The sequence below is a fragment of the Dipodomys merriami genome, unplaced genomic scaffold (assembly GCF_024711535.1).
Source record: "Dipodomys merriami isolate MVZ:Mamm:240054 unplaced genomic scaffold, mDipMer1.0.p SCAF_10, whole genome shotgun sequence".
NCBI lineage: Eukaryota > Metazoa > Chordata > Mammalia > Rodentia > Heteromyidae > Dipodomys > Dipodomys merriami.
Window position 1 is genome coordinate 16,560,788 of NW_027202271.1, and position 23,700 is coordinate 16,584,487.

At 52.8% G+C, this 23,700-nt stretch overlaps 1 protein-coding gene and 1 long non-coding RNA gene across 2 annotated transcripts in view; one reads left to right on the forward strand and one right to left on the reverse strand.

The window, feature by feature from the left end:
• Krt80 (keratin 80) overlaps positions 1 to 11,033 on the reverse strand; it is a 25,014-nt gene extending 13,981 nt beyond the window's left edge. The window contains exons 1-2 of the mRNA XM_070041466.1: positions 10,627 to 11,033; positions 3,342 to 3,550 (exon numbers count right to left, since the gene is read on the reverse strand). Coding sequence (XP_069897567.1) covers positions 3,342 to 3,550; positions 10,627 to 10,926 — 509 coding nt within the window. The 5' untranslated portion in view covers positions 10,927 to 11,033. The remainder of the gene's footprint in view (positions 1 to 3,341; positions 3,551 to 10,626) is intronic.
• LOC138841034 (uncharacterized) overlaps positions 1 to 17,418 on the forward strand; it is a 19,485-nt gene extending 2,067 nt beyond the window's left edge. The window contains exons 2-3 of the long non-coding RNA XR_011376305.1: positions 11,998 to 12,216; positions 17,348 to 17,418. This is a non-coding gene — a long non-coding RNA (uncharacterized lncRNA). The remainder of the gene's footprint in view (positions 1 to 11,997; positions 12,217 to 17,347) is intronic.
• Positions 17,419 to 23,700: the final 6,282 nt, after the last annotated feature.

A 23,700-nucleotide genomic window follows, 5' to 3' on the forward strand; every position in this document is an offset into this window, starting at 1 on the left:
AGATACTTGGGTCCCTGAATCACAGGGTGCCAGCTGCTCATACTACCTCTTGCTTCTAATATGGGCTACAAGGGTGAAAATCATAGTGGCTGGATGGGGCGGGGGGAGGAAGAGGGGAGCAGGGAGAACAAAATGTCCCTGAAGTCCTAACCAGAGGGGAATGTGACAGGGAGTATGCTGGTGCTCGCCTGTATCCTCTCCTGGGAACCTCACAGTCCCCTGGCAGGTCCCACGGGTTCCTTTCCACAGATGAGGAAGTGGAGGTTCCGAGAAATTCTTGAGGGTGTCTGTGATGTGCTGGTGAAGCAGGGGGCTCAAGTCTTGGTGTCCTGGGGAACTAGTCATGTGGCTTTGGGTTAAGTTACTGATGTGTGTGCCTCAGACAATGGCGATGTGTGAGAATCTGCTGCCCATAGCAGCCTCAGAGAAGGGTTGGAGGGCAGCTCCCTGCACACCCCTCCCCAGTCCTCAGAGATGGGCTGAGCTGAACAGGCTTCCCAGGGCACTCTGGGGGCTAAGGAACTCCTTGGTCAGGGAACCGGGCTGGAGACCCACTGGCTGCCTGTCACACAAAAATGGTAGATGGGTGGGTGAGCCTGCTCCTGTCTTCCCCTCCCCTCCTCCTCTGGGTTGCATAGTCCTGGCCAGCCTGGGGGGTGGGGGAGGCAGCCAGGGGGGGACTCCCAGGTGCTCAGCCCCTCTGCATCTTCTTACTGGCCCTCCCATCCTCTAGGTAGCCTTCTTGCCTCCCTTTCCCTCAGATAGCTCTGTTACTTGGCCCACTGAGTAATTTCTAATTGCATGGTGCCTGTTCCCTGATTTCTGTTTAGCTTGGGCATCTGAACAGCTTTAGGAGAGGTACTAGGCCTTGGTGGAGTAGCTGCCCACCCCATGAATATGTCCTCCATTGGGGGAAAGAAACCTATGTTTCTAGAGTGTTCCTTGTAGACCCACCCAGAAGAATCCCCCGAGAGATCTGAGGAAGAATGCAGGAGTGGGAAGGGGAGTCAGAAGGTACACCCAGGAGTGTGAGGACTGAAGGAAACCTCCTCATGTTGTCTTGTCCAGGGCTGGATCTGCCCTGGCAGGGCCTGGGCCCTCTAGGTGGGCCAAAGCCTGAGCCACAGGCTGGTGCATAGCAGGACTTCTGGGCTGAGGCCTGATGTTGGGTTCCACTCTGGGCTGGTCTGTGACTTACTGCTGTCCATTCATAGCCTTTTGTGTGACTTAGAAAGCCCCTTCCTGGGGGGGTGTGGGACCTGCCTCAGCCCTCGCAGCACTCAATTGGATTTCATCCCCTTTCACCCTTCCGCCTCAGGTGCCCGTCTACCACCCAGCTTGCACACATGTGTGGGTCGCTATGTGGGCTTGGGCACCTTGCTTCCTTTCGTCGGGCCTCTGCATGGACGAGACAGATCATGGACATCCCTGATCTCTCCACGCCCTTGGAAGCCTCCATCCTCACAGGCGACACCTTAGTCTCTCTGTCTCCTCCTCAATCCTCTGCCAGCTCCCAAACCCCACCTCAGGCCCCTTTCAGCCCGGGACTCCTGCGCCCCTTCCACTACCACTTGTTTATTTCAGGGAGCAAGGCTGATCTCATCCCCTTGCAGAGGCAGGGCATAGCAGCTCCTCCCCATCGGGGCTCCACCCAGTTTCTACAGCTCCCTCCTGGGGGCCCCCAGGCTTTGCACACCCAGGCTGCAGCTCTCTGGTGGCCTGCAGACCTAGGACTCTTGCCATTAGTTCCAGTCCTCTGCTGTGCGGACTCCCGATGCACAGACGCAAGAGAAGCCCAGAGCCTAACCCAGCAAGTCAGGCAGCGAGTGGACAGAAACCAGGCAGCAGGCCAGGTGAAAACAACAAGCCGCGATTGCACAGAACTCTTGCTGAACATGGACGCCGTCTAGCTGGGCTGGTGAGCAGCCTTACCTGGTGAGAATGGGTTTAGCATGCATGGCTGTGTGCCTGCAGCCAAGCCCCACCCTCTCTGGGCCTCGGTTTATTGCCATAAAAGGACCCAGGACCCCCCACCCCCACCCCCAAACACACACCCACACCCAGTTCTGCCATTATCTGATCCTCAGAGGGCCAAAGACCTACCAAGAGTTAGTGAACCGAGCTGGGGATTCTTGTGAACCATGGTCAGGTGGTCAGCCCCAAATGAGAGATTAGACACCCTGTGTGTTTCCTAGAACCCTAGAGGGCAGCACTTGGGGAAAGGTCCTAAGATTCTTGGACAAGCAGTCCCCATCCTCAGGCTGGCCTGGCTGTACCGTAGAATATAGGCCTCACTCTCAGTTGCCAGGGCTTGGGGCTAGGCTGTACCACAAAAAGGGGACAAGCAGGCAATCTGCTTAGTCCTCCCCTCCCCCTAGCTGGGGGTTTCTCAGAAGACCAGATCCAAGAAGAGGACACAGGGGCATAGCTTCTCTGCTCTGTCTCAGTCTCCTGGTCCCAGAAGCCCTGCCTGCTGCCTGTTCACAGAGAGACACCCCCTTCTCTGAGCCACCCAAGGGCCTTTTCTGTCCTTCAAAACTGACCAGTTCTGTCCCCTTCTAGGGGACAGGAAACTGCTGTTTACTGCAGCTGGACCCCACTTGCTAAACTCCCCATTTCCTCCTCCTGCTAGCCGGGGTGTGTGTCATTCCATTTCACACAGGAGGGAACAGAGGTGCAGCAAGGAAGCAACTAACTCCCTTGTCCCAGTTTACAGAGCTAGTGAGGGTGGAGGGAGGACCAACACCTGTTTCTAAATGTCCAGGCCAGGACCCAGAGCCACTGGGCAGTACTGCCCACCTGCTGTCTGCTCAGCATCTTCCAGGTAGAGGCTGTGTTCCTTTATCTCCTTGCTTTCTAGGTGACTCCAATGCCTAACACATAGTCCCCCGTAAGGAACTATATGCATCTTTATTCAAATACCCCAGCCCCTGTCCATTCCTGGCCTGGCTGCTTCTCTCTCTAGGTAGCTGAGATCAAAACACAAAGTCATAGCAACGCAGAAGCCCATCTGTAGCTCTTCGAATGACATGAAGTTCCATCCCAGTCAGTGTGGCCACAAGCAGGCTGCTTCCAGGCTCCAGAGGGAGACTACTCGACTCAGGTCTGTGGGCTTGAACGGTGCCTAAGAACCAGCAGGGTTTAACTGGGAGCCAGTCTCAGATTGTTGTAAGGGTCACTCCCTGGAAGGGAGCAGCTATAACTCAGTATTTAGGATAGCGTCTGGTTTATGTGACACCTTCCATAAATCTGTCTCGAGATGACAAATGTCCCATGACTTCTTTTCCTTTGCTCTATCTTGACGGAGTCCCTGCCCATGGCACCCACAGGGTGCGACCTACCGGATTCGAAACTCCTCCACCTTCTCCAGCACCTGAAGCAGATTGGCCTCCAGCTGTCCCCGCTCCTGGCTCACTTTGCGCAGTTCGTCCTGTAGCCGGCCTTGGAACGCCTCGTAGTGGTGGCCCAGGTCAAAGGTGGCCGAGTCCTGGCTCTGGAGGAAGCTCCAGCGGGTCTCCAGCAGCTGGTTGCGCTGCTCCAGGGCTTGTACCTGCGAGAGCAGGAGGGTGTGGAGTGAGTCAGGGGTGGCCCCATCATCAGCATCAGCATCAGGGGGCCCAGGCAGATTACTGCACCCCCAGGGGCTTGTCTCTGGGACGTGGTGGCTCATCTGTGTACATCCACCTGGGCTCACTGCATGCAGCGCGCAGCACACACCTCCAGTTACTGATTGAGCCGGAGATGTTGAGATAAGGAGGGAATGGAGGAGGGGCAAAGGCTTCCCAAGGAGGGCAGGGCTGCCCAATGAGGGAGGGGGAGCCAGATGTGAACCATGTGGCAGCCAAACGGTGGCTGGCTGCCTGGTGCTGCCCTGGGAGACCCCTAAGAACATGAGGTATCAGAGGCCTGCTGGGCCCTGCCCTCTACAGCAAGCTTGGTTTCTGCAAACACTCCACAACTCAGCCAGCTGGAACCTACTTGGGACCTTCATGCTAATCTTCTGGACAATCCCAGACTTGCAGCCTCTCTACGCCTCAGTTTCCCTAGCTAGAAAATGGGAGTGACAGCACCTGCCTGCCTGTGAAGGCTGTTGGGGGCAGAAGCTAAGCTGTACTTGGAATAGTTAAGTGCCCACAGCTGCGTGATGTCTCAGGCATGCCAGGCCTGGTTCTGAGTGCTTGTCTTTAACTCATTAGATGCCGGCCACGCCCCAAGGTGTAAGGTGTTCTCCTGAGCACATTTTACAGATGAGGGAACAGAGGCAGACAGCTGGAAGAAATGCCCAAGGACACAAAATTAGCAAGTCCCCAGGCCAGACCTGAATCTACCCGGTTTGCCTCGAGGTCTTTGAACTAATACAGCACATACGTCGCTGGTGCTTTGCTATACCCCTGGGGTCCTGGGACCCAACTGCCCTGTCTGGGTGAGTTCTGCCTCCAGGGCCAGGATTGGGAGGGCTCCAATTTCTTCTGTTCTCCCCCAAATTCTGCTTCCTACATGCCTCCTGCCGGACCCAAGACTGGCCACCAGCAGGCAGTCAAGGTCCCTTTTTCTGTGGTTGGTTTTGGTTTTGGTGAACATTCCTGGGTCTTGAACTCATGGCTTGCATACTGTCCCTGAGCTTTTGTGCTCAAGGCTATTGCTCTACCACTTGAGCCGCAGCACCAGTTTTGGCTTTTGGGTGGTTAATTGGACATAAAGAGTTTCATAGATTTTCCTGCCTGGGTTGGCTTTGAACTGTGATCCCTAGACCTCTTTCCTGAGTAGCTAGAATCCTACCTACCAGTATCCATCCAGGGTCCCATCCTTCCCTCAACTAACCCAGTCCAGCCCAGCTTACCCTCTTCCCTCTTCCACATCCAGCCTACCTTGGCACACTCTTTCCCTCCATCCAGTCCTATCTGCTTCCTTGCTGAAGGAAGCTCTAGGAAAATCAGCCTTCCTTCTGGTACCAAGGCTCAAGGCTGGCCTGCTCCTCTGACCTTCACCCTCCTCATTAGACTGGGACCCATCTACCCCTATCCTGGAGTCCCAGGACATGGGGAGGCCCCTAAGATCGAAGGAGTGCTAAGCCTATTCCTGCTCCTGAATGGCCAGGAATGTTCTTGTCCTACGGATGCTGTGATTTTTGGCCAGTGATGCTCCATATGGTCTCAGACAAATAGACAGGCCACCCCAGCACAATTGCTAGCACCATTTTGACTCCCTTTATAGAGGGTGATGAAGGGTGGGACAAAAGTTGAGGGTCAAGTGATGTCCAGGCAGGTCCATGCAGCAACCTGTGGCTACACTCCCCATGCAGGCCCCACTGATGCCTACCATGTACCCTGTGCCCTCATGGGGCCTTCCCCCTTTACTCTTTATATTTATTTATTTATTTTTGTACCAGTACTGGGGCTTGAACTCAGGGCCGGGGCCTGGTTTCTGTTCCTTAGCTATTTCGCTCAAGGCTGGTGCTCTATCACTTGAATCACAGCTACATTCTTGGCCTTGTTTTTTTTTTTTTTCCAATTAAGTATAATTGGAAATAAGAGTTGCGTGGACTTTCCTGCCTGGCCTGGCTTTGATCGCCATCGTCAGATCTCAGCCTCCTGAGTAGTTAGGATTGTAGGCATGAGCCACTGACGACTGGCTCTTTCTCTAATCTTGAGGGACCCCACCAGCACCTGCAGTTTCCTTTTATTATGCAGGCCCTGGGGCTTGAAATCAGGACCTGGCCACTATCCCTGGGCTTTTGTGCTCAAGACTAGCACTCTACCCCATTTGAGGGAGCCACAGCTCCACTTCTGGCTTTTTGGTGGTTAACTGGAGATAAGAGTCTCACGGAGATAAGAGTCTCACGGACTTTGCTGCCTGGGCTGGCTTCAAACCACAATCCTGAGATCTCAGTATCCGGCTGGCTCACAGTTTCCATTTTGTTCTGAGACACTCTGGCAACCTTGGCAAACTTCCACTGGGCATCTAGGGTCACTCAGCGCAGCGGGAACACTAGATGGCAGTGACATTGGTGCCTTGTCACTCTCATCTGTACACGTTCCGTGCTCTGCTCGAAGTTGCCTTAAACCTCCTGGTTGGTTGGTCGGTCGGTCTGCTGTTGTCACAGCCAAACAGGTTCAGCTAGGATGGAGCTCAGGAGGGGTTCTGCTCTGCTTTTGTGTGTGTGTGAGACAGAGCGTGGGGGGGTGGGGGGGAGGCATCTGCTCACTCCACCTTCCCTCTGTTCTGACAAGCAGGAGCTCTCTTCTGTGTTTATACTGAGGGTGGGGTGAGAGCAGAGACATGAGGCTCTTTCCTCCACCCATGAGCAACAGGAAAACCTTCACACCAGGAAGTTCTTCCTGTAGTCTTAGCATTCCATGTATTGGCCTTGGCCTGCTGGGAAGTGATGTGCATTTGGTTTGTTACTTCAACCTGAGGGCCCTTGTGGCCTAGGGGTCAGGGAGGGCTAAAGGTAGCCCCCTATCTCCCACTGCAGTTGGGGGGCAGTCTCTTGTCTCAGTGGGTGGTGATGGAAACTTGTCCCTCACCCAGTTCCTTTCCTGCACAAAGGCTCCTCCCTCTTGGAACAAAGACTTAGGGAGGGCCCATAATCCCAGCACTGAGAGGTGCCAGGCAGTGGCCCTCAGCCCATGGAGGCGGCTGAGCTCTGCCCTCCCACCCCTCCTCTCTGGTTTGTCTGATCCCTGTCTTTCAGCTCTCGGAGAGATCTGGAGATCATACACCTGATCCACTGGCCTTCCCATTTCATAGATGAGGAAACTGAGGTCCAGAAGATTGTAGGGCAAATGGAGTAGCCAGAGCTGGAACTCCTGGCTGGAGTTGGGGATTGCCTTGGGAAGGCAAGTTCTACCCAGGGCTGGGATGTTGTTCCAGGCTTGTGGCTTTCCCTCCATCCTCTCCTTGGGTTCCCACCTGGGGGCTTTGGCCCCCAAGACAAGCAGGGTCCAGTCTTTGGGAAGGACATCCGATTCCTTGCCTTCAACCAAGGCTTTGAGTCCCTTGGAGGGCTCCAGAGGGGTCAACTTGAGAGCCGTCCAGAAGTGACAGCCTAGAGGAAGGCATTATCTCTACCTCTCTGTTCCCAGGCATTCCTACCGTTCTCTGCTTCCCTCTCCACAGCCTCTTGAGTCAGATCTTGGACACTATCTGTCCACCTCCTCTGCCTCTGTTGTGTAGGTAGTGAGAAGCTGGAAGAGCGCCCCTGCTGGGTGATGTGGGTACCGCCTTCCCCCACCTCCCTTCCCTTTCCTGCTGCCACTTCTCAGTTCCAGTCTTGCCATTGGCAGGAGTTCAAGGCCACCCACAGAGCAGAGCACACATAGAATCAGCACAGAGGTGGTTAGTGTCCGAGCAAACACAGCTAACAAGTAAAGAAACAATACTGCTTCAAAGCCTGTCTACTCACATGGAAGACATTCCATGGAATCTTCTGTTGTTGTTGGTTGTGGGGCTTGAACTCAGGGCCTGGGTGCTGTCCCTGAGCTTTTTCACTCAAGCCTAGTGCTCTGCCACTTTGAGCCACAGCACCACTTCTGGTTTTCTAGTGTTTAATTGGAGATCAGAGGCTCATAGACTTTCCTGCCTGGGCTGGCTTTGAACTGTGATCCTCAGCTCTCAGCCTCCTGAGTAGCTGGGATTACAGGTGTGAGCCACCAGCACCCAGCTTCCCCTGCATTTTCTTTCCCTGCCCTTCTCCCCCAAGCTGATTTCTCTCTAAGACTTGGAGGGCCCACAAGGGAATGGGGAACCGGAGGCCCTGCCTCTGTCTTTACTTGGAGTCGCACCCCTATACTAGTCACGGCATCTTGTCCCCGAGCCTTCCCCCAGATGGCACACCTGCTCACCAAGTACCTCCCCTTTTCCCTTTGCATGGCCTGTCCCCTCCATTCCCTCCTTCCCAGAGTTGTGCCTGGGAAGGGCTAGCTGGAGTCTAGGAACTTCCCGGGCCAAGCGCATTTGTTTTATTTTGTCCTGTGCAGTTATAAAGCACTTACTATATGCTGGGTGTGTTCTAGCTACTTTCCAAAAATCATCCTATTTGATGGAGGGTCCCATTTCACCTCTGTGCATGGAGGCACAGAGAAATAAAGTCATTTGCCTGAGATCACACAGCCATCTAGCAGCAGAGCCAGCTTTGAAGCTCAGCAATGGTGTTGAACAGCTTGCTCTTATGACTGCTGTTTTATGTCTGCCTGGCCTTTCTAGCCTTCCCTAGGAGCCAGGGCTCCTTGGGGACAGACCCTCAGCAATTAAAGATATACCCTTGACACCCCTACTTAATGGATCACACTGCAAAGGGCACCCCATCTCCCAGCCAAAACTGAGGGTTTGGAGGTTCCAGTTCTGTTAAGATTCTTCTAGGACATCACCGTGGCTCTGTGCATAAGACCCCATCCTTAGGTGACCCCTCCCTGTGCCCACACCCACTGGCTGCCACCCCTTGCCCACGGCAGAGGCACAGGTGACATCAACACTGGCAATTCGAGGAGAAAAGCCACCCATCTGAGCCAAATTACATAGCTCAGTGAAGCATTCCTTTTAAGGAATTAACCAGGTTTGGCGGGTGAGGAGGCACCTCTGCAGAGCCCTGCCTCCCAAGGGTAGGAAGACCAACCCAGCAGTGGGACTCTGCACCTCCCACTGTGGGAAAAGATGCTCTGTCTGGATTGCCATCTTCTCACCTCCCTGCAGGTCTCTGTCTGGGCCCCTCAGCTGTGGGCCAGGAAGCTCCGGTCTCAGCACACGAACGGTGGAGGGAAAGACAAGATTCCTGCTTCAGGAAGGATACCAGTGGCTCATACCTAGCTACTCAGGAGGCTGAGATCTGAGGGTCTTAGTTTGAAGCCAGCCTGGGCAGAAAAGTCCCAGTGAGACCCTTATCTCTAATTATCCACTCAAAAACCGGAAGTGGAGCTGTGGCTGAAAGAGCTAGAGCACTAGCCTTGAGCAAAAGAGCTCAGGGACAGTGCCCAGGTCCCAAGTTCAAGCTCCATTACTGACCAAAAAGATAAAAAAAAAGTCCTGATTCAGAGACCACTGGTTTGTGTCTAATCTAAACTGCTCTGTGTGTGTGTGTGTGTGTGTGTGTGTGTGTGTGTGTGTGTGTGTGTGTGTGTGTGTGTGTGTGTGTGTGTGTGTGTGTGTGTGTGTGTGTGTGTGTGTGTGTGTGTGTGTGTGTGCTTGAACAAGGCCTGTAGCCTCTCTGGAACTCAGTTTTCCCATCTGCATACTCTGGAAAACAATAGCTTTGCAGAAATGCTATCCAAGCTACCTTCATCCAACTTTCCAACTGAGACCCTGAGGCACAGAGTGCCAGGGCGTTGGGCCCAGCTGGGCCTGGCCAGGGCTGCAGGGCAAACTGAGCAGTCTCAGCTAGAACTCCTGGCTGGAGTGGAGAATGCCTTGGGAAGGCACTTCCCACCTGGGGCCTGCATGCTGCTTTCCCCCATCCTCTCTGTGAGCTCCTGAGCTCCTGTCTCCGGGGGAGGCCAGTAACAACCAGAGGAATGTAGACTCTGAGGTGAAGATACAACAAGGACTGAGTCAGGATGGAAGGCTGGGCTTCTGTTTACAGGGAGGACGAGGAAGGTAAAGTTTCCTTTATCTGTAAAAAGGGTGCTAATTGTCTTTTTTTTTCCTTCTGGTACTGGGGTTTGAACTCAGGGCTTTTTGCTTGCTATGCAGACACTCTACCACTTGAGCCATACTTCCTGCCCTCAAATGTCTTCTTTTATAAGGCTCTTGAGAGAATTAGAGATAATAACAAACAATCAATGCAGAAGTCAGTCTCCTGATTCTCACTGTTGGGCAGGACAGGACACGGTGGACCTGAGAGGATCACATGGAACCTTGGGCAGGCTGGACCCAAGGAATTTCTTAGAGGAGGTAAATGGAGAGGAGGTTTGAGAGGAAATCAGGACTTTCTTTGGAGCTCTCTTACCCTGGGGCTAGAGATAGAAGAGCCCCAGACAAACTGGCATTGATGGGCAGCAGAGTCTAGAAAGTATGGGGACCAAGGAACTAGGGACTTCTTGATCTACTCAGTCAGGTTACAAGGAGACCCCGCTGGCTACTTGGTTCTACCTAGAAGCCTCCATCCCTTGCATTCCTATCTTCTGACACCAAGGCATCTTTACCTACCACAGCCTCAACAAGTCTCCTTTCGGCAGCCCCAAACCCACTCCTCCATAGTCCTGCCTGCTCTGCTTGCTGCCTTGGGAAGCTGGGCCAGGGGCTTGAGAAACCAACAGGAGGATAAGGCTCCATGTCATCTCCTTCATTCCACTGCCCTGGAGATAGGAGAGCCCTCCACAAGCCCTTCTTGTAGGAAGCATTCCCTTGCCTTCTTCCATCCTACTTTGGAAGTAGGATGCCCACAGGCCATGAAGCAGATTCATAGCTAAACACTCTTGGGAGTCCATTTAGGGGTCTCTTTCTCCTCAGACACCAGGGGCATCCCTCTCCATCTCTTTATTCAGGGTTTGCTTGCTGGCTTTGTCATGCTGTCTCCCCATTGGCTGGCTCTAGGGGTGGGGCTTGATGAGTGATGCTCAGAGAGTGATGCTCAGCCACCTGCCCTGGCCTGGCAGCCCTTCTGTTTTGGCACCTCTCTGTTCCCCTGCTTACCTTGCCAATCAAGGAGGCAAATTTATCATTGAGGACCTTCATCTCTTCCTTCTCCTGGTTCTTCTGCTGTTGGATGGCTGGGTCCACCTTGAGATCCAGGGGTACCAGGAGGCTGGGGTTGACCGTCACCTGGGGTATAGTGCCAGCTGGCCGGCAGCCTGTGAGGCTGCGGGAACTGAAGCTGGGTCCACAGGCCCCCAAACTGCTCCATCCTGAGGCCCCAGGCCGGGGGCTGCCTGCAGGAGTCACCTCACAGCCACTGAGGCTGCTGAAGCCAACGACGCAGGAGCGGCAGGCCATGGTGGCCCCCCCGGCCTGGGAGCGGGAGGGCCCTGGGGTGAACAAGCAAGCCTTGGAGAGGTGGCGGGCAGCTACCTCCTGTCGCAGCCAGGACAAGCTGGGGACTGAGGCACAAACACCTGTTGTACAGTGCTCATTAGCTGCAGGAGGGCGGGACGCCTCCCAGCCCGACCAACCTGTTAGATGACGTGAGGCTCCTGCCCCTCCCCCAGCACCACACACCTTCTGCCTCCCTGGTGCGTGTGTGTGTGTGTGGGGGGGGGGGGAATCTGCCTTGCTGAGGGGGCCATAGCCTCCTTCCTCACCCCCTAATCCAAGCCAAACCTTAATCTCAGAGAAGGGGACCAAAGCTGCCTTGGCTGAGTGGGGCAGGGATGGGAGACAACAAGAAAGCAGACTTAAAAGCAAGGAAAGAGAGAGCTTGTGGCTTCAGACCTCACCACATACCTGACCGGTGACGTATCAGGCTCACATACTTCTTCTGGAACAGATGAGGCAAGCGCAGCCCTGAGCTCCTCAGTGCAGGGCAGCTGTCCTGGGCACCGCGCCAACCGGGCGCAGGAAAACAACATTTTTATTACTTTTTTTCTTGTAGCCAAAGAGTCTCTTTGGCTTATCTTCCTTCCTTCCTTCCTTCCTTCCTTCCTTCCTTCCTTCCTTCCTTCCTTCCTTCTTTTCTTCCTTCTTTCCTTCCTTCCTTCCTTCCTTGTCTCATTATTGAAGACTGGCTATATGTACCCTATTCTCTCAGGAGCTACACAAAATAGATGGTCAAAACCAAGAGTCCTGTCCCCACCTTCCCTCCCCACACACTTTGGAAAAACAAGGTTGGGTTCAAGACCCAGGTTGGCAGCTCATCACTGCAGGGACCTGGAGCAGGTTACTAAACTCAGCAAGGAACTTACTGGAAGGAGCCTACCATGGTCTGAGGCATTTTCCTGAGCAGAGATGGCAAGAGCTGGGTAAATGGAGCTTTGCTCTTTGGGTAGAAAAACACTTCCTGCTACCTGGCTTGGCCCGGTGCCAACCCGTCCCCCCTGATTTCTCTAGTTCATTTAACTTCTTTTATAGGAAGTATGCAGAGGAAGTAGAAGATGGACTCCTGGACTGACGAAGGTCCCCCAGCCTGTCCTTCTGCACCTGTCATCCCACCCTTGAGCAGAGAGGAGAGCTTGTCCTGGAGAGACGCATAGGGTCCAAGATGGAAGCTGGAACTCCTGAAAGGGGGCCGCTTTCTCAGTCGTATCATCCACCGTGGGCCTGGGTCCTCAATCTACCAGTTTCCCACATGTGAGCACTTCTAGTTCACGAGGACACATTCTGGGGGTTCTGTGGTCCATCCTGATACTGAATCCCAGGACCTGCTGCTGGAGTGGGTGGCCAGGTCCTTTTGGCTTACTCTAATTCTGCCATGTACTGCCTCCTCAACCCAGTGGCCACCGCCACCTCTCCCCTGGCCTGGTATCCCCAATGGCATGTGGTCTGATAGAGCAACCAGATAGAGCTCCCCTCCCCTGGTTACCCTTGAATGTTTCATGAGGAGAGGAGAGGAGAGAGCAGGCAATGGCATTTGGGCTCTGCTGGTGTCAAAACAACTACCTACGTCAGGTATGCCCTGAATGTTCCCCCTGTCCCCACTACAACTGCTTATTTGAGGGAGACTCTGAATGTGTCGCCCTCACCTTTAGAGGAGGTGCTGGGAGGGTGGCATTCTTCACCTCAGGGTACCGTCGTTCAGGGATGGATGGATGCCCACAACTGGAGTAGGAGTTCTTATACTGGCTTTTGAATTCTGAGATTTCCCCAGGAAAGACTGGGGATAGAATAAGAAGCTTCCTGCTTCTTATGGTTGGGCCTCACCCATGGGTCCTCTGCCTCTGAGCTGGCTACCTAACTCTCACTTCTGCCAGGCTTCCATCTGCCCTTTGCCATTTCTTCCTTGCTTCTGCAATTCCCAAGTCTCTGGTTCCTAGGCTGGCATTTTGGGGTTTATTTCTAGGGCTTGAACACTTAGAGACTTTCTTTAGGTGGGGTGTCATGGTTTCCATGGTAGAATCGAGGGTGGGCCACCTGGGCCTGGCAGAGATATGGGGCCTTCCTGCTGCTTCTTCTCCTGCCCAGCAGTGCAGTCGTAAAGACGTCCTTGACCTTCTTAGCTCTGGCTGCTAAACAGGAAGAGCAGCAAAAAAGCCCAAAATAAACAAAACTCTGTGGACTGCCCAGCCCTGCCTCCATCTCCCTTCTCCTTATTTGTCCATGTCCGCTTCCCTTCCCCAGAGCCTCCCATGTGGGCCTCTTCCCCTTGGGGGTGGAGGTGTGACTTCTGATCCAGGCTACTATCTCTGACAGCAAGTTCCTCTTCCCCACTCGTGAGGACATCCACCCTCACTGAACACCCCAAGTGTGACTCTCTCCTGGCCTTAGTGAGCAGCTGCACCCCCTAGGGTACTGCACCTAAAGCAGGAAGTTTGTGGGAGTAAAGGATGGGGGATGGGAGATGAGAAGGTGTGTGTGTGTGTGTGTGTGTGTGTGTGTGTGTGTGTGTGTGTGTGTGTGTGTGTTTGTGTGTGTGAGAGATTTTCAGTCTCTCTGGGATGTTTGAGAACCTACATTATTGTCCAGCTCCCTCCTGCTTGTACTAACACTCACCTGGAGCTTCAGGTGAGACCAGCCTGTGTGGCATTTTGTGTGTCTCTGGATTGCTGAAGACCTGTTCTGATTGGTCCTTCCTTGATTTAGAGACAGAAATGGCAGTCTCCTTTCCCTTACCCCACATCTCTCCTTGATGTTCCCAGTCCCCAGGTCACTGAGAGAGAACAAGACATCATCCCATTCACCTAGGAGGCAAAGAGGGCAGAGAGTGGAGAGCTGGCCAGAGATGAGGGGTGGGGGAGGAAGAGGCCTGAGTGGACGCCCGGAATCTCCTAGAATTAGTGGTCAACACAGGGGGGCTTTCTCCTTTCTTTTTCCCCTTTGTCCTCCCATTTCTGCCTCCAAATTCCTCCTCCTGGACCTCTGACTCTGTCTCCCCTTGCTTCCATTCATCTCTTTGTTCCTGGGGTTGTGGGCTCTCTGTCTTGCCTCTTGTCTGCCCGTCCTTCTCAGTCTCCTGCTACTCAGAGGCCTGGTTGGGCTGTCCTGTTCCTTGGCCCTGAGGGAAGAGAAGCATCTGGGCTGAACCCCCACCTGGATGGCTGATGGGAATGGCATCCTTGTGTCATAGTTTCACTGCCTCCTCTGCCCTGCTCCCTGAGGCCTGGTCTGTGGAGCGGCAGACTTCATAAGGCAGGACGGCAAGACACACCTGCTGGATGAATGTTCCAGTGAGAACATGCTGGTCTGCTCTGGCTCTGGACATGATAGAGTTATGGAGAGCCAGGTCTGGGCTTGAAGTCTGCAGGGGACAATCTTAGCCTCACTGTAGGGCACCATGAGAAGATGAGCTTCTTCTCCAGGAAGTCTTCCCAGATGATGCCCTCAAGTTCTGTCCACTCCTCACTACTACTTCTCCCGAATGTGTCTGTGTTGTCCACGCCTATGATCATTGGCTGGTCCATGTCTGGCTTCCTTTCTCGCAGATCTTCCCTTGAGTAGGGCTGTCCCAAAGCTGCAGAACTCCTGCCCTGATCCCCAATCCTGGGAATGGGGTCTATGGGCCTTTGAACAACCTGAGGCTGGGTTATAGGACTTTCTGAGGATCCAGAGCTGGGAACTGGAGAGCTAAATATAGATTTGGGAAGCACCGAGGCCTAGAATGAGGAAATTGTCAGCAACAGGGAGACGAGGACTTCTCTTTGCACCAGGCCAAACAGGTTCCAGACACATGAAGGAGGCACCAACCCAGGTGGAGATGGCTAAGACACCTTGCCAGAGGGGACAAAGGGCAGAGGCCTAGGGAGGAGGAAGAGCTGACAGGCCGGGAGAGGGAGAGGTGCTCCAAGCCCAGAGTAGCCTCATGTTTGTGTGGGATGGTGATAATGGTGAGAGACAGCATTGCAGGAGTGTTAGGAAGCGCTGTAAAGCTCAGGGACCCGTGGCTTCCTTTGCAGCCCACGGAGGCTTCGATGAAACCTTTTGAGCCAGGCACTGGTGGCTCATACCTGTAATCCTAGCTACTCAGGAGGCTAAGATCTGAGGATGATTGTTTGAAGCCAGCCTGGGCAGGAAAGTCTGTGAGACTCTTATCCTCAATTAACCACCAGAAAACCCAGAAGAGGAGCGATGGCTCAAGTGGTAGATCAGCAGCCTTGAGCAAAAATAAAAGCTAAAGGATAGCACCCATGCCCTGAGTTCAAGTCCCAGTCCCACCATGTAAAAAAAAAAAAAAGACCTTTTGTCCTTCGGTGTCTCTCCATGGTTTTTGACACTAAAGGTTCCCCCCCCCCCAGCATGTCAAACCCTATTCTGAGGCCCTGCTGTGATTCTTCCCTTCCAGTCCCAGCTCTGCCCTGACTTCTCACTGCTTCTCTGAAGCCCCCTCAGACTTCCTCTCCCTCTGTTAACAGCCATATCTCCCTGACAGTGGAATGGGACACATGTCTGTGTTGTACAGCACAAATGCAGAACATGGCGATCATCATGTACAGCTGGCTTTTGTGAACGGCTCTGGTCTGCAAAGGAGGGAGGCATCTGAGCTGGGTCAGGAGATGGTAGACCCCTGGAGGCTAGGACCTGATTCAGAACAGGTTTGGAAGGCAACATGGGGTGGTGGTGGGGACAGGGGAGATTTGGTTTCTGGTCTAGTGCCCTACCACTCACCAGCTGTGTGGTTTGCGGGGGTGGGGGGCTGTGCTTGGTCTCTAGGACTTGACAGCTGGTAAAAGGAGGTCACAGTGGATGATATTTGTTATTTAAATTTAAACAATATTGGCCAGGTACTGGTAGCTCATGCCTATAATCCTAGCTATTCAGGAGGCTGAGATCTGAGGATCCCCAGTTTGACACCAGCTTAGGCAGAAAAGCCCAGGAATCTCTTATTCCCAATTAATTAGCAAGAAGCTAGAAGTGAAGGTATGGCTCAAGTGATAGAGTGCAAGCCTTGAGCAAAAATAAAAGCTAAAGATAGTACCCAGGCCCTGAGTTCAAGACCCAGTACACACACACACACACACACACACACACACACACACACACACACACACACACACACACACACACTTGAGTGCTATTGGATAATCATTATTTTCCTTTTTTCTAGTTTGTTTCAATCCATGTGCCTCAACTTCAATACTTGTCCCCCACTGTACTTGGCCTCCAGCGTGAACCCTGGCCCTTGGTGCTCAGCCAAGCAGCTGAGGCGCTCAGGCCATGCAGGTGTTCTGTAATGAGGGCAGGCCTTGAGGGCCGGGGGAGGCATGCACAGGCTAATTACACTTTCCCATCTTCAGAGCACTTAGCCCAATTTGTAATTATTTATTGTTGGTTGTTGACGTGTTTGTGTCTGCCTCTCTGGCTGAGCTCTGTGAGCACTGGGACAAAGTTGGGATCAGGGTGATCCAGTGTCTTGTACATAGAAGGGGCTGATGACTAGTTCCTTCTGAGACAAGTTCAGGCTATCCCTGCACACAGGACTCTGACCCTACTGAGTTCCAATGAAGGATGTGCCACCAAGCGCTTTCTGGTGCTGTGGAGGGTTAGGATGTGGGGTGTCCATCTTGTGATGGGGTGGGATGGGGTTTTCCATTTGGGGTGTCATGTAGACCACCACCAGCAAATTTCTAGAGGCTGTATCTTCCTGTGTCCCACACCTTTGGTTTCCCTCCCCTGTCTGGGGGTGAGGGGTGGTGCTGACAAATCCCTTCATAGGTTAAAAAAATGGAGCCCTACCTCCTGCAAAAGAGAGAGAAACTGATGCAGTCTCCCCACAGTGGCGAAGGCCCCTCCACTGCGGGGTGTAGACAGGTGAGCACCCAGGCAGGCAGGGACCAAGCCAGAGGCCCCCAGGTTCTGTCTTTTTGAGGCAGGACCCAGGTATCAAGCATTTAGTTCAACATCTCCTGGTCCAGGCTGCCTCTGGCCCTGCCTGTTCAGGGAACCCAGCCCATGGCTAGTTGTGTGGGTGCTGGGCCCATGCCAGTGGCTTCCTAGGCCTGCCTCTGGGTGGAGAGGAGCAGGAAGAATTGCGCATAGGGAAGCCAGCAGGAGGGCAGGCTGTTGATGCTCCTCTAGGGGGGGCCTAGAACAGCCTGGGCTGCCTGGCTTCCTGGGAAAATACCACATTCTCTCATCTACTGTTTCTCCTAGGAGGCAATGTGGGTTCCAGAGAGCCCTCTATGCCCATGCTCTGTGCCCGCTCATGTCCACTATCAGATAGTGAGGATGGTTCCTACAGCCTTGATTGCTCAGACTTCACTCTGTGCCTCTGAGCCTCCACATTGGCCCACAGCAATGACCCATATTGACTCTCTGATTCTCCCTACAGGAAGTCTCCCCAGGAGTCCCTTGCCTTGCCTTATGAGTGAGAGAGCTGTCACTAGCAACCTCTGTGATGACAAAGACTATGGCTTGTCATAGTTCGACTGTCACTGGCAGAGGAAGGATGCAATAAATAGTTGTTGAATGAACAGTGTTACTCTATTACTTAACCTTTCTTGGCCTTCTCCCATTAGGCAATCTGAAGCACTGTTTCCCCCTGTCCCCCAATCTCATTTAAGCCTCCATGTCTGAACTAGGGTCCCTGGAAAATCCAGTAACTCCACTCATCCCATCCTCTGATCTGATTATCCACTCAGGAAATCTTTCCAGGGTCTCTCTTGAGCACCAGCCTCGTGCCAAGCAATGGGGCAAATACAAAGATGGGGAAGATGGGGCTGTGACAGAGGTTTTCATCCTCTAGTCTCAGGGGCTGGGCCTGCCTCTCACTGCCCTCGACACCAGTGATTTCTGAGCTCTGGAATCTCACTCCAGCCAGCCCCAGCCTCCAGCCACCCCTGCCCAGCTAGTTCCAGCCTCCTCACCCTTTCCTTCCTGGCACAGCACACAGCTATTTAGGATTTGCTCCCGCCCCCAGGGCTGCTTTCAGAGAGGAACAAAGAGCTACTGGAAGATGGACAGCTGACAAAGGAGGCTGGGGGAGTGGTAGGGCATGTAGGATGTTTATTTGGGAGCTCAAATCATTCCATGGAGCTCTAGCTACTGCCTTTATCTGGCTTGATAATAGACCGAAACCACATTCGGTTCCCTGCTGAAAGGCCTGTGCACCTGCCAGGGTGGCAGTAGCTGGTACTGCTCTAGGTGACAGGCCAGCCAGCCCTGGGAAGTCTGGGAGCTAGGAGTCTTCAAATGGGCCATCATGCAGGGACATTGTCAGGGCCGGTAAGGAAGGCTCCCAGGACACATGTAGAGAGCTGGGGCTTCATCTGCCCCATGCTTCATCCGTCTCTGTACTCCAAATGCTGACCACAGTGCCTGCCATACAGAAGAAGCTTGATGGTTGAATTCTATGCATTCAGCAGCTGCTTTTCAGGGACCTACTGGGTCTTTTGAATTCCTTCTTTCCCCCAATGCAGCAAGTTAGAGCAGCCTGGGGCCAGCCTTGTCTACCATGTCTCAGGGAGAAAGAGGAGGAAGACTTTTCCTGTGCCCCCATAACTTACATAAGTATCCAGTGCTATGGATGCAGTCTCAGTGGCATTGCCAAGCAGGTCAATGCACTGTTGTTGTATGCCACTACAGTTCATACCCATAATTCAGTACCCAGCCCCAAGTCACATTTCCCCCTTGTGTTGTCTAAGAGCTTGGTCCTGTGCTGAGTTCTGAGTTCTGGAGGAACTGACATGAGCCAGGAGAGGTGGTAAGGGGAGATGGAGTGAAAAGCAGATGGACAATGCCTGTACTCTGAGCCATGCAGAAGACTCAGATCAGAAGAAGACCATGGTTCACAGACAGCCTGAGCAGAAGGTCCAGGAGATTTTTTAATCTCCAGTTAACCATTCCCAAACTGGAGGTGGAGTTGTGATTCAAGTGGTAGAGTGCCAACCTTGAGTGAAAAAGATAAAGGACATCCCTGAATTCAAACCCCGTACTGGCACAGGAAAACATAGCTAGCAGATGTAGGCTGGGGGTCCTGGACAATGGGTGCAGGCGGACTCAGACCAGGCATCCCAGAAGGGCTATGCTGGTTGGAGCAGGACTGGATGATGGGGATCTGATGACCTCAGCTCCTCCCTCCCTGAGTTGCCTCTGGCTGCCACTTGAGTGGGAAAACAGTACAGGGCAGGACTTGGGACTAATGACTGCTTTCTATCAAGTAGATTCCTCTATGTAGAGAATATCTTCCTGGGTCATCGCTCTACAGTCGGCACTTACCCAAGTAATAGCAGGCTGATCTGGGGCCTCCTGCCCACCCTAGGCCCCAAGGCCCTCCAAGCTGATGGCAGTAGATGAGGAAGAGGAAGGCAAGAATAAACAGAAGCGCCCCACCACCCCTCCATCTCATGTCACTGCAGGTATGTGTATCTTCCTAGTCAGGACAACTTCTGATATAGATAGGCCTCGGCACAGCCCAACCCCAAGGAACCCTAACCCCTTGTCACAGTCCTGACTTCCTGCCCAAACCCAGTGGGTCCTCTCCTTAGTCTCTGAGATCTTTCTTCCTATCTCCTTCTGAACACTATTCCTCATCCATCCTCAGGAAGCCTAAGGAAGAGACGAATCGATGGAGGCCAGGTGGGTGTGAGGACCACTTGTGTCATTGGATCATTGGCGCTATTTCCAGTGGACCATTGTTGCTGAGGTTTTTTTTCCTTATTTTTGGTACTGGTACTAGGGCTTGAACTCAGGACTTAGTGCTGATCCCTAACTGTGTTTTGTTTTTGTTTTGTACTCTACCCCTTGAGGTACACTTCCACTTCTGGATTTTTGTTGATAAATTGGAAATAAGAGTCTCAAACTACCCTGCCTGTGCTGGCTTCCAACTGCAAACCTTCAGGTCTCAACCCCACCCCTACCCTCCTCCACCAGTAGCTAAGATTACAGGTGTGACCTATTGGTGTTCAGAGTGTTTTTGTTTGTTTGTTTTTGGGGTTTCCTTTTTTTGTTAGATAAGGTTCCACTTTGTAATCAAGGCAGATCTGCCTACCTTTGCCTCCTGAGTGCTTGGATTAGATGCGTGCTCCGTGAACCTCTGTATCTTGTAACTTGTCCAAGGTCACCCATTGTGCTAGGCAGAGAAACAGCACCCAAAGATGTCTGAGGCTGGCCAGGGCAAAAGATACTTTGCAGATTTGATTAAGGGAGAATCTAGAGATAGGGAGATTATCCCAGATTATCTGGGTGAACCCAATGTTATTACCTTTAAATGTGAAAAAAGGAAACAGAGACAGATGTGTCCATGCTGGCCTTGAAGATAGAAGGAGAGCTGGTAGCTTTAAGAAGCGAGAAAATCCAAGGAGACAGAGTATCTCTTAGAGTCCCAGGAGGAGCAAGAAGTACAGCCCTGTAGACCCCTTGACTTTAGCGAGTGAGACCTTGGCTTCCAGTGCACGTCCTTTAACAGCTGCAGTGAAAAACAGCATGTAAATAAATAGCAAGTAAATAAAATGGTACTGTGTATCTGTGCCTGTGTGTGCCCATATTGAGTCTTGAATTTAGGCCTGGCACTCTTGCCTTACTATTTTGCTCAAGCTTGTGCTATCTATTGCTTGAACTATAACCTCCACTTCTGGCTTTCTGCTGGTTAATCGGAGATAAGAGTCCAGGCCGGCTTCAAACCATCATCCTCAGATCTCAGCCTCCTGAGTGGCAAGGATTACAGTTGAGAGACACCAGTGTGCAGACAAACAATGGGGTTTGAAGCCTCTGATTTCACGATGATGTGTTACTGCATCATCAGGAGACAAATAGACCCAGCTGATGAACACAAGCAAGAGGATTCAGCCTCCAGTGGCTGCCAGCCGCCTTTCCAGTCTGGTGATAAGCTCTGCCTACTCCTTGTTTGCCTGACTTCCCACCCCCAGCCTGCAGCTGGCCAGACTGCAGTCTATGGGGGTGGAGGATGGGAGAGAAAAAGCCAAACTGGGACAGAGTCTGAGGTTCAGTTGCTTCTCAACCTCCAATCCCCAGCCTCTCCACCATGGAGGTCAGGAATGCATAAATACTTGAACACAGCAGCCCATCCTTGTGGGGTTTCAAGAGAGGGGTGGTTGGAGCTGGCTTTTGAGCTGCCAATGTGAAGGGGTTGCAATGTACAACCTGTGCTTTGCTTGGTTTGTCTAGCTTGGTTATGAGGTCCTTTGAAGTAGGGGTAAAAGGATGGGGTGCATGAAGGCCCTCAAGTGTCTATCTCATGGTAGGGAGAGATAAGTGTGTTGGACTGCCTGGTTGTAGAAGGATCCAAGGGGGTCTCAGATCCCATGTACTTCCTGGACATTGTATCTGTTCAGCCCGTGTGTGTGTGTGTGTGTGTGTGTGTGTGTGTGTGTGTGTGTGTGTGTGTGTGTGTGTGACAGAGAGAGAGAGAGAGAGACAGAGAGAGAGAGACAGAGAGAGACAGAGAGACAGAGAGACAGAGACAGAGAGAAACAGAGAGACGAGAGAGACAGAGAGACAGAGAGACAGAGGAGACAGAGACAGAGACAGATGGAGACAGAAAAACAGAGAGAGAGAAAGGGAAAGCATGTGTTTGCGTCGATTCATGGCTCTGTTGTGGGTAGCTAAGTATAAGCATGTGTCTTTCATGCCCTTGTGTGTGCATCCACCCTCACCTGTGTGGGTGTGTGGCACATGTGTGTGTGTGTCCACTCATATTCTCTGTGAACGAATGCACGAGGGTGAGAGTGTGCACATGTGTGTCTAATCCCATGCTTGTGTGTGGATGTGGATGTGCGTGAATGTGTGCACACGTCATGGCCAAACACATCTATTCTCATCTCCAGCTGTGGAGCTGTGTGTGTCTACTCATGTGTTTGGTGAGTATGTGAATGTGAGTGAGTATGTGAATGTGAGTGAGTATGTTTATTTCCTCCCGTGTGTGTGTATGTGTGAGAGAGACAGAGACAGACAGACAGAGACAGACAGAGACAGAGATAGTCTGGGTGATGGGTGTGAGGATACTCAGGCTCTCTGCCCCAGTACCATCCCTGCCCCCAGCTGGCACCGCCTCACCCTGTGACACAGCCGCTAATGACTGTTTGCCATTGTCTGTGCGTGGTGGCATCACCTGCTCTAATGACAGTCTCCTTGCCTAATGACCTGGCTCCTGCCCCGTCATTTGGCAGGCACAGGGGCACTGGCCCCCGTGGTCAGAAAGATGTTGATGAGCTCAACACATTTCCTGCTGGCTGTCAGTGGGGGTGGGGGAAGCACCCATCCCACCCCTCCTCCACGGCCTTGGGGTACCCGCGTGGGCAGGAATTTCAGCTGGCAGGTGGCATTCCTGGGCGGGAAGCCCCGCGTCTGGGCCCTGCCCTGTCTCAGCAGGGTTGGATGGCAGCTGAGGAGTTTCTCAGCTGCCCTTCCTTACAAGGTGCTCTGGGCCCTGGTAGGTAACACAGATGAACATGGGCGCCTCAGACAGGGGTCTGCCTTCCCCTCAGCACACCCTCGGGCCCTCTGGCCACTGTGAGCTGAGATATGCCTTTTGAAAAGGCTTCTCTGTGTCCGAGACGCTCTGGAAATACCAGCGGGGTCTAAAACTGCTGGAGTTCATGGCCCCTGTGTGCAGTGGGAAAACCTCACTTGCACCCCAGTGCTAAAGTTTAGTTACAAGGGCCTCTGGCCTGTGAAGGACTAGCTGGGGGAGGGTCGTTGCCTCTCTGTGAGCTCACAGACCTTTGTTCTTATTCTCTTACAACTTTGCCTTGCACCCTTCCCTAGCTGTCCCCCCGCCCCCCGCCAACCTCCAGTCCTCCTATGGAAGTTTACCTTGATGGGCAGAGGCGTCCAGTATGCTGCCTAGTTCAGAGGTATCTGCTAACGGCTTTGCAAGCTCCAGGAGCTAGCTGTGAGACTTTGAGCCAGTGGTCTATGATGTCCCTTGCAGAGGGAGGATGTGTTAACACTTGCTGCTGGGCACAGAGGAAACACTCAGAATATGGCTGGGCTCAGAGCAACTCCCCAAGCCATCTTTTCAAAGTTTTGGTGGTCCTTCACTATGTGTCTATGAAGTGGCATGGCTGATGTGTCTTGGATTCTGGGCGGATGGAGAACATGTGTGGTGAGTTCCTGCTGCACAGGAGGAAGGCAAGCTCACTGCCTCTTCCTGCGTCCTCAGCGGTGGCTCTTGTCTCCCCACCCATGAGGGGTGGAGGGAGGGAAAAAAGAGTGAATGTACCAGCTGTCCTGCCTGCTGACTCAGTGTCCCTGTCCTGGTGGGAGAAGTCATTCTGTTGCCAGCTTAGGGCTGCAGTCCATCTATATCACTTAGAACAGGATTTCTTCTCTCTCTCTCTCTCTCTCTCTCTCTCTCTCTCTCTCTCTCTCTCTCTCTCTCTCTCTGTATGTGTGTGTGTGTGTGTGTGTGTGTGTGTGTGTGTGTGTGTGTGTGTGTGTGTGTGCTGGTTTTAGGGCTTGAACTCAAGATCTGGGCACTGTCCTTGAGCTCCTTTTGCCCAAGGCTAGTGCACTACCACTTGAACCACAGCACCACTTCCAGCCTTTTATGAGTAGTATGACTCTTATCAGAGATAAGAGTCTCGTGGATTTTTCTGCCCAGGCTAGCTTTGAACTGTGATCCCCAGATACCAGCTTCCTGAGTAGTTAGGATTATAGGCATGAGCCACTAGTTCCCAGCATAATAGGATTTCTTGGACTGTCACTTGTAACTGGTTAGAGGGT